This window comes from Mus pahari, chromosome 2, assembly GCF_900095145.1.
Source record: "Mus pahari chromosome 2, PAHARI_EIJ_v1.1, whole genome shotgun sequence".
Taxonomy (NCBI): domain Eukaryota; kingdom Metazoa; phylum Chordata; class Mammalia; order Rodentia; family Muridae; genus Mus; species Mus pahari.
This window is the reverse complement of record NC_034591.1, coordinates 124246878-124261235: the sequence shown is the minus strand read 5'-3', so window position 1 is coordinate 124261235 and position 14358 is coordinate 124246878. Positions and strand designations below refer to the sequence as shown.

At 44.3% G+C, this 14358-nt stretch overlaps 1 protein-coding gene across 1 annotated transcript in view; it reads left to right on the top strand.

The window, feature by feature from the left end:
- Sumf1 (sulfatase modifying factor 1) overlaps nucleotides 1–14358 on the top strand; it is a 78170-nt gene that overhangs the window by 29294 nt on the left and 34518 nt on the right. Inside the window, exons 4-7 of the mRNA XM_021190554.1 lie at nucleotides 2034–2116; nucleotides 3875–3997; nucleotides 4776–4890; nucleotides 11623–11736. Coding sequence (XP_021046213.1) covers nucleotides 2034–2116; nucleotides 3875–3997; nucleotides 4776–4890; nucleotides 11623–11736 — 435 coding nt within the window. The remainder of the gene's footprint in view (nucleotides 1–2033; nucleotides 2117–3874; nucleotides 3998–4775; nucleotides 4891–11622; nucleotides 11737–14358) is intronic.

Here is a 14358-nt window from a genome sequence, read left to right as displayed (position 1 = left end):
TTTTTTTTTTTTTTTTTTTTTTTTTTTTTTAAACTAGTTATTTTCTTTATTTATATTTCAAATGTTATCCCCTTTCCTGGCTTCCCTTCTGAAAACTCCTTACCCCTATCCCCTTCTCCATCCCCCTGCTCACCAACCCACCCATTCCTGCTTCCTGGCCCTGGCATTCCACTATATTGGGGCATAGAGCCTTCACAGGAGCAAAGGCCTTGAGGAGCTTCCTCCGAACCTGGCATTTGTCATCTCTTTTAAAGACTGGCATATGGATAACTGAAGTCTTTCACAATGTAGAGCGAGTAGGCATGGACATCACCCAAAGCTACAAGCTCTTTGAAGAAGATTCAACTTGCTGTTTATTACAGTTCCAAACTAGAAATGTCTAAATGAGCATTAGTGGGCAGAATGGATACAAACAGATTGTCTATTTGTTTTCAGTGCTAAACGTGGAAGAAATATTTCAAAATACAAAATATCATGAGAAAAAAAAAAGAATGAAGGCGGTCCAGTATCTACCATCCAGATTTAATGTATTTTGTTTTTTTCTTTTTTAATTTAAGAGCTAGAATCTTCCGTCGATAGCGCTTTGTGCTTGGAGTGGAGTTGGGTAGGTGGAGTCACGTGGTTATTTTCCTGCAATCCAGAAGTGGGATGACTTGAGCTTTCTGTACACATCTTCCCTTGACACTGAGCAAATTGCCTGTCATTGGCACCAAACAGAACAAACCCAGATTAGCTGTAGATGAAGGGCATGCTCTCAGTTCCTGCATGCTGTGAAATCTAATGCCTTGCAGTCAGTCATGGTGAAGGACAAAATGCCTTTTCTATTGAAGTGTTTAAACCAAAAGTCTTTTTCCATCAGGTTGTTGTGGAGATATCTTAAATGTTTTGATTGTGTTAATGTGGAAAAAAATGGATGAGGGTAGTCTTGGAGCTCACAGTGACAGCTGTCTTTGTCAGCAGGGACACAGTCCCTATCACTACCACCCCACCAGCTTATAAGGATGCAGTGTGTTGAGAATACAGTTGGCACGGGGCCGAACTCGTGTCCGCTCCAGTCTATGTTAGAAGAATCCTTCCCAAGTTTCTGTTCTTCAGTATTAGCAGCACTGATGGATTTTTTGTGGCTTTCCTTGTGACTGCTTGTCATAGGGCCATGCTCAGTGAGACTGGTCCCTTTTCCCTACTGCTTGCCCAGTCATAACCCTAAGTGGCTAAGGGCAGAGCCTTAAGTCCTTTATGTTAGAATTCTTCACCTTAATGGATGTTAGTGACTATCTGCAGATGAACAAGCAGCCCCGGAGAGGGTTATGCTGTGAGCAGCCGAGCCACAGTTCAAAACTACTTTTGACTGGTATCAAAGCTTCAGGTGCTAACCAGTCACTGGGCAGTGTTCCCTCCTCATCCTCATTACTAGGGTGAGCACGATTAACAGACCCCCCCCGCCCACCCCCCCAAAAGTGACTGAGGTTCTAGTAAGAGTTCCCTGAGTATTCCACAGCCGTGCCTGATTTGGCCCCTACGTTCTGTTAGTCGAGGCTGGATTGAGATCCTGTTTCCCAGAGGAAGGTCTGTCAGACATTTTGTTGAGCTGCAGATTGAACCATGATCTTTTAAACATAGTTTCTTGTTTTTCTTCTGAGTTCCACTTGATCCCTGGCCACTTTGGATAGCCTTCAACCTCATGTTTAATGTGAAGATGAACTGTTTCCCCATCTTTTAAGATGGAGACATACCTCCCTTCCTATCTCCCACTTGTCACGGCTTATAGAGGATAAGTGGGCAGGGCAGCCTAAGAAAACCCCTGTTGCTATGTAGCACTTAAATACATTTGTATGAACTGGTAGTTTTTTGTTTGACTATGTGGTCACATGTAAGTCTGTGGTACTGATACTCTGTAAAGGCATGTATTTTAGAACCCAAATAGACCTCGTGACCCTATGTGGGGTTTTTATTTATTATTTGGCTGTGTGTATGAGTATGGGGTAGTTCTGGAGTCACAGTAGCTGACAGAAGCCTGTTTTGGTTGCTTTGAGGTTGCAGCTGCTCCATGGTGGTTGCCTGTCAAGGGAGCTAATTGGAGACACCCTGAGGGTCCAGACTCCACTATTCTGCACAGGTGAGTCTGGTCACGCCCTGTTGTTATGGTTTGTTCCAATGAAAATGTCTGTGCTCTTGCAGAACTCAGCAGCTCTCTTCATATGTAAAATGAATGGCAGGTATAACCAGCCACTCTTGGGAAGGCAAGGAGTTGATGGGAAGTAATGTGTATGAAATCCTAGTCACAGTGTCTGCTCACGGAAGGCTTTGACTAAACGGACTCTTTCCTGCTTCATCTGGCTTGTCAGAGTTCCTCCTCACACATTGCCTTGCTTTGGACAGGCTATCACAAATGTCATGACACGTTTACTCATAACAGTCTATCCATGAAGGAGTCTTTATGTGGAAGAAGACTGTCTCTTATGGATACTAGTTATGTTCTATCAGATGGCCTTGGGTATAGCATCCATGTGCCTTTTAGTCCTGGACTGACATACTTAGAAGCCAAAATCTGACTAAAACCAAACCAAACCAAACCAAAACAAAACCCAGAGCTGCAGCAGGTCTCTGGGGTGGCAAGGAGGTAATTGTCTTAAGCCAAAACAGAGATGCACATTATACCCTGGGGATGAAGCCGGGTTTCAGTTTTGACGTGGCTTCTAACAGCCGGGGAGCTTTGGCTAACACCATTCTTCAGACAGGGCTTTTGGCCTTTGTTTCTAACTATATTCAAGGTTATTCCCCTTTAAATCAGGGAGCAGGGAGTATATATATAAACTTCAGCTCTAGAGATACAACCCCCTTGATAGATATAAAACTTTTCAAGGTCAGAACTGGCTTCCTCCATGCTAGAAATAGACGATGAGGTAGAAAGTTGTAGGATCCTTGAGGACCTGGGATGAACTGGGTCCCCAGCTCCCAATTTTACCTTCTTTTCCAGATTCAAAGTTGCTTGTCATGCTAGTAGAAGGAAACCCCAAAGGAGACTGCATTTTCATTTGTGGTGCTAAGACTTGAACCACAGCCATCTGTTTTATGACTGAGCCGTACTCCCAAACTGGAATATACTTTTAAATTTATGCTCTAGACTCAGAGCTACTCAGGAACCTTTGTTAAGCAAATTAATGAATGTCCTGTAGGAATTCAGAGATGCATGTGGAGTTAGGCGGTCCAGTCTTGGTCACCTAAAAGTGAGTGGTGATTTCAGCTCCAGTGACTTCCTCCGTCCTCTCGGGAGAGGCTGCTAGTGTGAGACAGATGGTGCTAGGTGGCCCTTAGTAGGCTAGCAGAAACATGCAAAGTTAAAAGCTAGGTGTCTGGAGACAGGCTAAGAGTTTGGCATGTAGAATGTCTTTTAGGGACTCACAGATGTGTAAGGGAGTAGATGCCAAAACTACCAAGTAGGCCCAACAAAGTTCTGGTGTACTTTGCACGGAGCTCTGAGGAATGTACAGATTATAAACTAAGCCTCTGTGGGCCTTATGTCTCTGCTATGATGGACACTGGAGGCTCTAAGGTGCCCCTAACCGTTCTGCAAAATGCTGAAGGAGCCAGAGCGTCTGCTGATGGCTCTAAGCAGCTGAGCCAATGGGGGCAGAGCTTCTCTGCCATCCCCATGGAATCTGTGGGCCTCCAAGGCTGCAAAGTGAAGAGACGCTTGCTGGAGTGCAGAGAGGCTGTGACCCATTTGGACATCTAAGACTTCAGAACTCCTCACTGGAGAGGACAGGTGTGTCACAGCTAGGCTCTGAAATCATGACTGTGGTCACTTTGTGAATCTACCTCTTGCTTTCTGTTCTGGCCATTGTCTCTTTTAACTGCGCTTGCTCCTCTCTAGGTCAAATCATCCGGTTCTCCATGTCTCCTGGAACGACGCTGTTGCCTACTGCACATGGGCGGGGAAGAGGTTGCCTACAGAGGCAGAGTGGGAATACAGCTGTAGAGGAGGCCTGCAGAACAGGTACTCAACCACGAGGCCTTGCCTTGCCCTGCCATGTGCTGACGTTCTCTTCCACCCCTTCTTCCTCTGCTCCTCCCTTCCCTCTTCTCTTTGGCTCCCTGGAACTTGCTGTGGTCAGGGAGTTGATTAATAACAGCTGGCTTTTCTTCTTCCTTGTGAGGTGCTTTGGTGACACTAGTGGGTGAGTCACGAACTCTTTACAGTTCCTAAAGCCAGGTGTGGGGCCAAATGGACTCTGTAGTCACAGAGTGAGCTCTGGCCACACACCCGCTCCTGTGTAACCCTCCTCAGAGCTGCTTGGCAGGCTGCCCTGCTTTTAGCATTTTCTTATTTTGGCAGTCTTCTGAAGCCATGGTATTCTCTGCTTCTACAGCCATGAGACAGAAAACTCATGTTTGGGTCACATCTTCTAGGAAAAGCTCCTTAAAATAGACAGGGCTTAAAACAAATTGTGGTGCTCAGTGCCTGTTCATGTTACCATATAAGTCCAGAGTGATGCCTTGTGTCTCCAATCTCTAGAAGGCCTCTTTCAGTCATATCATTTATCTCAGGCCTTCTCAGTGCTGAGGAGGGACTGACGTTTTGCACACTTGACATGAGTTGCTATAAGAAAAAATTTAAAAGTCCCAATTAAAAGTTATATTTACAAGGCTATCTTTTAAAGAAACAGCTCACCCAGGACAAACATGCATTCTTTGTTCTCTCCCTCTGCATCCTTTCTCTTGACTGTGGTCCAGAAGCCTCTGCACCATGCTGATGCCTGTGTCTTTCCTCACAGGCTTTTCCCCTGGGGCAACAAACTGCAGCCCAAAGGACAGCATTATGCCAACATCTGGCAGGGCAAGTTTCCTGTGAGCAACACTGGTGAGGATGGCTTCCAAGGAACTGCCCCCGTGAGTAAGCAGGCTTCCCGAGAAGGGCTGTGTGCTGGGGAGCCAAGGTACTGGGACTGAGGTGGAAGACCTGGGTCTGACATGGGCATCTGGTGGTTGAGGCAGGAGGATCAGAACTTCAGCTTGGCTACATAGTGAGTTCTAGGCCAGCTTGAGTTACAGGAAACCCCATCTGAAGAACACAAAACCAGCGCCAGAGAAATTCATCAGTGGGGAGAACTACTTGCAAGCAAGAATGCTGACCCAGGTTATCACCTAGAACCCTTATAGTGGGAGGAGAGAGCAGAATCTCATAAGCTGTCTCCTGGTTTCCACACACACTGTGGCATGAGCACGCCCAAATATATTGTGTGTGTGTGTGTGTGTGTGTGTGTGTGTGTGTGTGTATGTGGGGGGGGATGAAAGGCACCATTTGCTCTCTGACTGACACTGTTCTATCTACATATTCCACCCTCAAGTGTGGCAAATGCTGGAAATCAACAGATGTCTCCTGTAGGGTGCATTTTTTATGACTATATAATGCACGCATAACAAAAAGACTCCTAGGATAGAGGAAGAAGCTAAGCTGGCCTGGAATTCTACTTCCCAGGTTAATCTCTATTAGCACTTTGGTTCCTGACCTTCCACTCATCCAAGGGGTTAGTGGTGATGGTGGCACCAGCTTTGCAGTGTGCCAGGCATACTGCTCCATTATCATGCATAGATCTTCTCATTTGTAATGTCCATTTAACTCTTTAAGATGGGTATTGGTGTCCCTGTGACATTCTGAGGCACAGAGATGTAAACTCCTGTTCCAGTTTACATAGCTGGGAAAGTGACCACAGCTTGGCTTGTTCCCAAATCCCATGATCCTAACTCCTTTTGCCAGCATGTGTATCTCTGGTATATATGTAGCATATATATTTTTATATATTCCTTTTAAATCATGTTGGATAGAATATTTTAAAGATTAAAGATGTTATTTTTAGTTATTTGTGTAAGGGTATGTGCAGGCGTGCTTTGGTGCTGGAAAATGAAGTTGTGTCCTCTGGAAGAGCAGTGCATGTGTTCACCACAGAGCGCATCTCTGGTCTCTGGATGGAAGACTTGAAATCCCGCTGGTTCCCTTTTACCACAAGGAGCATTTTATCTGTCACTCATAGACCATGATCACATTGACGTTCACAGGCTGGATAAACTGTCGTATAAATAAGTCCTGCTTTGCTTAAATAATACTGCAGTGGACATCTTGCATATTCATACTGAGCATCTCTGGTTTTTAAAAAGACAGATTCTCAGCGCAATCAATGGCTAAAGGTTAGAAAATGTCTCAAATGACTCCATTCGCTTTCACTTCCTCTTCCACCGGGAACCAACCCAATGTCTTGCCTGTATCTAAGCATGTGTTCTCCCACTGAGATGCACTCCCACCCTAGAAAACTTCTCTTGGCTAAATTGTGTTCAGTAGTGCCCAGGGTATGTTTCCTTTTACTGATGTGGGAGAGTTCTTCTCTCATGGAGCTTTTACCAACAGTACACTAATGAAGCTGTGTTTAAAAATCATCTCAGTTTATTTGTGCGGCTATAACAAAATCCCATAGGCTCCATCACTGATAAACAGGAACATGTCTCACAGATCTGGAAACTAGAATGTTCAAGATGGATACCTTAGTAAGATTGGCATTTGTGTATCCCTTTGAAGGGAGTAACAGCACACTCCCTCAGCCTTGCGCCTGTCTATGAAAGAACTCATGGTATCAGTCATTCCTTAGTCATCTCCCATAGGCCACTCTCTTAGTCCTGTTGAATTGAGGACTAAGTGTCAGCATAAGTTCTGAGGGGATACCATTCTTCAGACCAGAAAAAGAAAATTCTATTCTCTCTTAAGACAATGAGGAAAGAAGTTTTATGATGTACAAATAGCCCTACTGCCTGCGTTTGTTAGAAAGAAAGTGATCTCTCTCTCCCTCCCTCTTTCTCTCTCTCTCTCTCCCTCCCTCCCTCCCTCCCTCCCCCTCACTCCTCCTCCTCCTTCTAAAAATTTGCATTTTTTTCCTCAAGAAAATCTTCTTGCAGAGTATATTTATACATTTGACACAGATATGTTATTTGGAATGTGACCAAATGGTTAGAAAGTTTCAGCTTGAAAACTAAATAAATGAGAGTAAAAGACCAAGAAAATCTGGGAAAAGAAAGAGTGAAGAGTCACCCGATGTAAGAAAAATGGAAAATCTGAGCTGTTGTTGGCATTGTAGCATTTGGAGCAGAATTTAGTTAAAAAGCAAGTTGCTTGAGGATACGGAGTCCTCCATAGCACATGATGCATTTGTGTTTGTATCCAATTCCGTGTATGTGAGTTACATATATGTTAAGCCAACACAAACTGATGGGAGACGATGCATTATTCAGTAAGGCAGAAAAGGCAAATCAAGCCATCTGGTCGCCCGTTCCTCCTAAGTTTCCTCTAGGATAGCTGCTCCTCTTCCAGACACTTAGTTTTGTTTGTAAAGCATTGGAAGTCTTAGAAGGCAGTGATTTCTACCTCTCTTCATGCTTTAAATGGATAACAAGCCAAGCCTTTTGTTAGGAGCAGGGCATGGAGTGAGGACTTCTAGGGGTCCTCTTGGCCAGCAGAAGTGGTGCTGGAGCAAAATGTCAGTGCTGGTGCCTGATGTGAGTATGTGTGAAAGTCCAGGCAAGGCCTTGGCTGTCTGAGCTGGTCAGATGCTCAGTAGGTAAAGCTGTTAGATCCCTGGGATCTAAGGATGCTAGAAGAAGATAGACTTTGATTCCCTGTCCTCTGACATGTACATACACATTGTGCTACATGAGTGGGTACACATACACTCTCTTTTTTTCTCTCTTTTAAAAAAATCATTAAAAAGATGTTAGTTGTTACAGAGAGCAGAGCAGTAGCTTCACCTGGATGTGCAGGTAGCACTGAAACGGATAGCATTGCCTGTCAAACTCATTTCCAACCTTCTCTGGACAAGAACACATGAAGGAGCCTGGCAGGAAGTGGGACCTTGGCAGGAGGGGTCTCCCTCAAAGTGTGTAGTGCCACCTACAGCAGCTGCAATAAACCCTGAACCCAGAGCATTGCTCAGATGGAGTAGACCTTAGTTGTTATAGTAACAGCATTCACATGAGAGCTGTGAAGGCCAAAGTACAGAAGTGTCCATGTGTTCCGCTGTTGAACAGGATCGTTTTGTCCTTAGAGATGGGCAGGCTCCATCCCAGAGGCACAGGTGACAGCTACCACTGTCTCTGTTGTTGGAAGAAGTCTGTGGTAGCTATAATAAACCAGATCAATAATGTAAGCCCCAGTCAATTTTAGTAAGAGGTAATTAAGTGAGGCGAAAGGAGGAGGAGGAGGAGGAGGAAGAAGAAGAGGAGGAGGAAGAAGAAGAGGAAGAGGAAGAAGAAGAAATAATGAGTCATTTCTGGGTACCTTTGTAAACAACATAAAGCTCAGAGGACTTGGTACACACACACAGATACACACAGACACACAGACACACACACAGATACACACACAGACACACACACAGACACACACATACACACAGATTCACACACAGAGACAGAGAGAGATCAATATGAGTTATGCACTCTCTGCAGATGTTTATTTTATTACCTTTATTGTGGTTCTGGGGATTGAACCTAGGACCACACTAGCACTAAGCGACCCAAACCCCTGCTCTGCCCTTCCGTTGTTTGGCATCAGTGTTTGACAGAGAGGTCAGCAAGTATATACAGAACTTAACCTAAAGACATTGCTCCACAGTTACCAAGATAAAATTGTTAGTTACCAGCAGCTCTGAAGGAACCCATTCTGAAAGTAGACTTTTTTTTTTTTTTTTTTTTTGGTTTTTCCATACAGGGTTTCTCTGTACAGCCCTGGCTGACCTGGAACTCACTCTGTAGACCAGGCTGACCTCAAACTCAGAAATCCGCCTGCCTCTGCCTCCCATGTGCTGGGATTAAAGGCGTGCGCCACCACTGCCCAGCCTGAAAATAGACTTAATCAAAGGTGAGGAAGGCTTCAGATGGGTCACATCTATGTTAGGACATACTTTTAATAGTGCCATTCCCTATGGCCAAGCATTCAAACTCATGAATCTGTGGGAGCTGTACTTATACAGACCACTACAGTTGTCACCATGCTCTCGGAAGTTGAGGATAAGAATCTAACTTACTGGATTGTTTTCATTTTTAAGACAGGGTCAGGCTGGCACCAAACACCTCGAGACTCTGAGTGTTGTGCACTGTGAGCCTAGGGAGATGGATGGACGTCTTGCTATTGCACTGTTACACCATCACGAATTCATTTTGGTCTTAATGCTTAGCAGCGCGTTCTCATTTCAAGAAGGATCTGTCTTGTCCTCTTGTTTTCGTGTGAGGATCCTAGGAGGAAGCTTTGGTTAGTCAGTGTGATTCCTATGACCTTGGGCAGTGAAAACTCCATTTCCCATACTGACCTGCTCACATTTAATAAGCTAGTAACTAAAAGGGTGCTAACTTGCAGATTTTACTTCAGATATTCTCTTATTTAAAAGGGGGAGGGCAAACCTTTAATGGGCCCTGCTACTTCCTTGTTAAGGACTAGCCTAGGAAGGTTAACATGGTACCTCTCATGTACCTTCTAGAAACCTGGAGATGGATCCCTTTCTCTCGAATGTGTTTCAGTTTCTTATTCCCTCTGCCTCATAGTGTCTTCCACTTCCTCCCCACGGCCTACTCCTCTCTTCTCTTTCTCGTTGCTTCCAGCTTAGTCCAGGGGCTCTTTCTATCCCAGACATGTTTTATAGCTTATGCTGGGCCTCCCCTCCCTCTTGTCTCTTATATTTGGATCACAGATCCTATTCCAGGGCATGCATAGATCCTCCCACTGGAGTTTGTCCCTTGGAATTTGTGTGGCCTTTCCTATCCTCATAATTTCTCTGTCCCATTTTGCTTTGTAGAGCTGTATTGAAAGAGAACGAGAGTGAGTGTGAGTGTCTGATGTGGTCCCAGCTAGCCTCAGACTCACCATGTAGCCCAGGCTAGTCTTGATCCTCCTGCCTCCACCTCCCAGATGGTGGGATTGCCTGTGTGCCTGTCAGGCCCAGCTCTTTAGAGCTGAGTTGTAGTTTCTCCTTTTGCTTCCTTCATTAAACTCTTTACAAACTCACTTGCCACGGAGCCCTCCCTGCCTGTACTGGCCGCACATGGCATTTCTGAATGAGCCAAGGCTGTTTCCATAGTGAACGCTCATTATGGAAGCAGAATGGTGGGGTTTGACTTCCCTGCTCATCTCCATGAACTGCCTTTCAGTGTGGCTTCCTAACTTGGATTAAAATGCACTGAATTGCCCAACCTGCAGATGCTTCTGTATTCATGGGTAGATGTAGCACCATCTGAAGCCATTTAGACATGAATGTTAGTTTATTCATTCTTACAGTCTTACTTCTTCATTATGGAAAAGCATGAATTATGAAAAGAGAAAAAATATCTCTGAAGATAACAGCCTTTTTCATCACAAACACATTTTTAAAAAAATGTCTATTGAGAAGAAGGCTAAGAGAATTTTTCCCCAAAGGTTTTTTGTTTTGCTTTTATATTTTGACTTTGTATTTTTATGATATCTACCTGTCCCCTGCCTATTGTGGGGACCAAACCTCAGACCTCACCTTACACGCTCTTCCACTGAGCTAAACCCCCAATCCTGATGGGGAAAATCTTTCAGGCATGAAGCTGGCCAGTGACCTGAATTCACTATTGTTCAGTGTGTTTTCTCCTCCTGCCTGCCCTCTGTCGTACGTAAACTGCACCTTGCTTCCATGCCTGTGGGTGTTACCCTGCACTGTCTGACCTGCCTTTGAATTGGGCTGTGATTCCTTGGCGGATATATAATTTACTGCAGACTGCTGCATTCCAGAGACCTGCTGTTAGAAACACATGGGTTAATGAGCTGACATTTTCCCTATTTAATGACAGTGAGTGAAGATTAAAGAGAAAGTGGTCAACTAGATGGGGCTTGTGGAGAAGGCAGAGTTAATGCGGAATCTATGCTGCTGAAAGACACTATTTGCCTGGAAAAGCTGCTTTCTAGTGACAAGACTTTGATACTAGGAGGACATTTCTGTTAATGATTTTCAAGGCCTAAATACTGTTTGTCTGTATACCCCCACATACTCATACATATAATCACACACACACACACACACACACACACACACACACACACACACGTACATATTCTTTTTTTCTTTTGTCTTTTTTTTTGGTTTTCGAGACAGGGTTTCTCTGTATAGCCTTGGCTGTCCTGGAGCTCAGGCTGTAGACCAGGCTGGCCTTGAACTCATAAATCCTCCTGTCTCTGCCTCCCAAGTGCTGGGATTAAAGGCGTGAGCCACTACTGCCTGGCAATACATACATATCCTTACACGCACATTTCTCCCATATTAGTCAAGCCTTGGTACTTACAGTTAGTGTTAGTTACTATTATTTCTGTTAAAAATAGCCTCACTAGTTCCAGCCCATTTTAAAACTCCCTTAGGTTTATAAACTCCCTCTGAATGCTTAAAGTAAAACTAAACAGAGGGGGCCGAGATTTTTATATTTATTTTCCCAGACTACTTTTTGGTAGGTGGTCATGAAAATTGGTATTCATATTCTGAAATAAATAGATCTTGATTCATTCATGTACCAGAGAGATTTTTATAGCACAGTGAATAATTAATTGGTCAATGTTGTACCCTTTATTTCTAGGTTGATGCCTTTCCTCCCAATGGCTATGGCTTATACAACATAGTGGGGAACGCATGGGAGTGGACCTCAGACTGGTGGACCGTTCACCATTCTGTTGAGGAAACGCTCAACCCAGTGAGTATCTTGTAGAATAGGCTTGTATCTTGATGGGGTAGCCCTTGTCCTCTAAGCAGACAACAGCAAGGATTTAATGCATCAGTCTTGACATTAACCTTACATTTCTCTAAAGGAATACCATTTGCATGTGTCTGTTTCAGCTTTAGAGCCCTTTATAAAAATGTCTTATTTTATGTGCCCCTGGACTGTGGTAATGGTAACTAGTGAAGTGTGGTATTTAAACGGCTGCAAAATTCACTAATGTTTTAATACTAAGGTACATTAGATGGTATTTTTCATGAACCTCCTAGCCTGGGCTGTGATGGGAACAGATTTTGAATCAGCAGTGTAATTTGGAGAAAATAAGAGGAACTTGTTGAGTGACGAACTTGAGCCACTTAGTGGTTGTTTTCATGAGCCTGTTCATATGACATTCATAGGAGAATGTACCTATTCCTTGGAAAAGAAGATTGCCTTTTCCCTCTGGGCATGTGTCTGGACAGTGCCCCCTTTACAAAGAGTATCTTTGAATACTTGTTGTCTGAACACGTTGGGGATGAGAATTCATCAGACTAACTGAAGAACAGTATTAAGACCAGCCCCACTGCTAATTTTACTTCCCCTGTCTTTTTTTAAAATTTATCTATTTATTTACATCCCAAATCCCCTCTCAGTCTCCCCTCACAGAGACCCTTTCACATTCTCCCTCCCCTTCACATCTGAGAGGGTGGGCCCCCCGTGGCTATCCCCCACCCTGTAAGTCTCTGTCACTGCAACACCCATCAAGTCTCTGTCACTGTAACCAGACAAGGCAGCCCTGTGGGGAGTGGATACCACAGTGAGGCTACAGCTTTAGAGAAAGCCTCTGGTCCAGGTGTTCCGGTACTGTAAACATCTTGATAGGAGCATGTGTCTGGACAGTGCCCCCTTTACAAAGGGCGTCTTTGAATACTTGTCGTTGAACACCTTGGGGATGGGCATTCATCAAGCTGACTGAAAACCAGCCCCACTGCTAATGCTCTGTGTGCAGTGCGCAGAAGACAGTGGTCAAGAACATCAATGCTTTAGTTGCTTCTCATTCAAAGGTTAGCCAGTTTAGAGTTACTGAAAAACCTGTTGGACTCCATGCCTCAGGCCATTTTCAGACTGTTCGGATAAGTTTCAGTTTGATATGCTTAATTTGTTTTCACAGAAAAATATGTGGGCTGTTCATGAATAATCCAAAGATATATATCTACCTTTTTGGGAGTGCAGATGAAAAAGACGAATTCTTTAGAAGCTCTGCCTGCCCTTTCTTTCCCCTTCTGTCAGGACTGGTGGTTGTAGTGGTCAAACAGCCTGTGTCTCCAAGTGAGAAGATTGTTCAGACTTGGGGAGCTTGTGAGCGGAGCCCCTCTCCCCACTGGCAAGACGTGACTTGGCGTTCGCTGTCAGAAGCAGAAATAGATTTTCCCTGTCAGATGAAAGCATCTGCATGCTTGGAAGGGGCTGTGCAAGGCTCCAGAATCTTGGCAAGTTGTGAATGTAGCTATCTGAGCATCTGGTGTGGCACTCAGGGCTCGTTAGCTTTCACTCCTATAACGGCCTGACTTTCTCCTAAGGATTTGTAGAAGAAGTCACATTTTCCCTCTCAGCTGTTGCAGGCTATTTCCTGATGTCACTCTTGTTCTGTGAAATTGTCCCATTTATTCTAGTCTTTGTCACATGGCCTCATTTGCTTTCTGATTCGATGGGGTTGTAGTTCAACCATTTTGAGAACTAACCCCCACATTCTTGATGCCATCATGGGGATCTTTATAGCTCTCTTTATGCGGCAGGCATGGAATCATCAGTGTCTGTCGTCAGTCTCCCAGGTGAACTCCTTGCCTTCACTCTATCTGCTGCCTTGCGTCTTGAATGGTCTTTGTGCAGACCAAATCTAATACTGCTACTTTTCCGCTTAGATTCATGCATACTCTCCCTCTTCCTTCCTCCCTCTCTCCCTCTATTCCCCCCCCCCCCTTAGATATTTATTGCATAGCCCAGTCTGGCTTAGAGCTCACTATATAGCCCAGGCTGGCCCAGTATACCTGGTTCTGAATGGCTTCTTACTGTCTGCAAAATGAAGAAATAAATATGACTCTGAAAGCCAAAAAAAAAAAAAATGGTTTGGCCTTTGCTGATCCCTTCTTCAGACACAGCTTTCCTTTAAATCTTTGAACTATGGAATATTATGTAAGTCCAGGGAAATACACAAAGAAACAAAATAATTGGAACTTCTATAGCTGTTTTTTTTCTCTTTTTAATCAAACAAAGAGGATAAAAGAACAAGAGTTGTTTTTATCAGCACTTGGTGTTGTCAGTGTTTGACACTTCACAGCTCTGGTTAGTGTTTAGTGCTCTTTCACTGTGGTTTTCAGTCATTTAAAGTATTTTTCTTTTACTCTTATTTTATGTGTGCGGGTACTGTATCTGCATGTATGTGTGTGTGTTGTGTGTTGTGCACATGGAGGTCAGAAGGGGGCATCCGATCCTCTGGAACTCCAGTTAAAGGCTGTTAAAGTCAAGTGAGTGCTGGGACTCTGGCCCCTGCCCTCTGGACGAGGGGAGCACATAACTGATGACCTGTCTCTTTGCCCCACAGTCAGCAGTTTGCAGTGT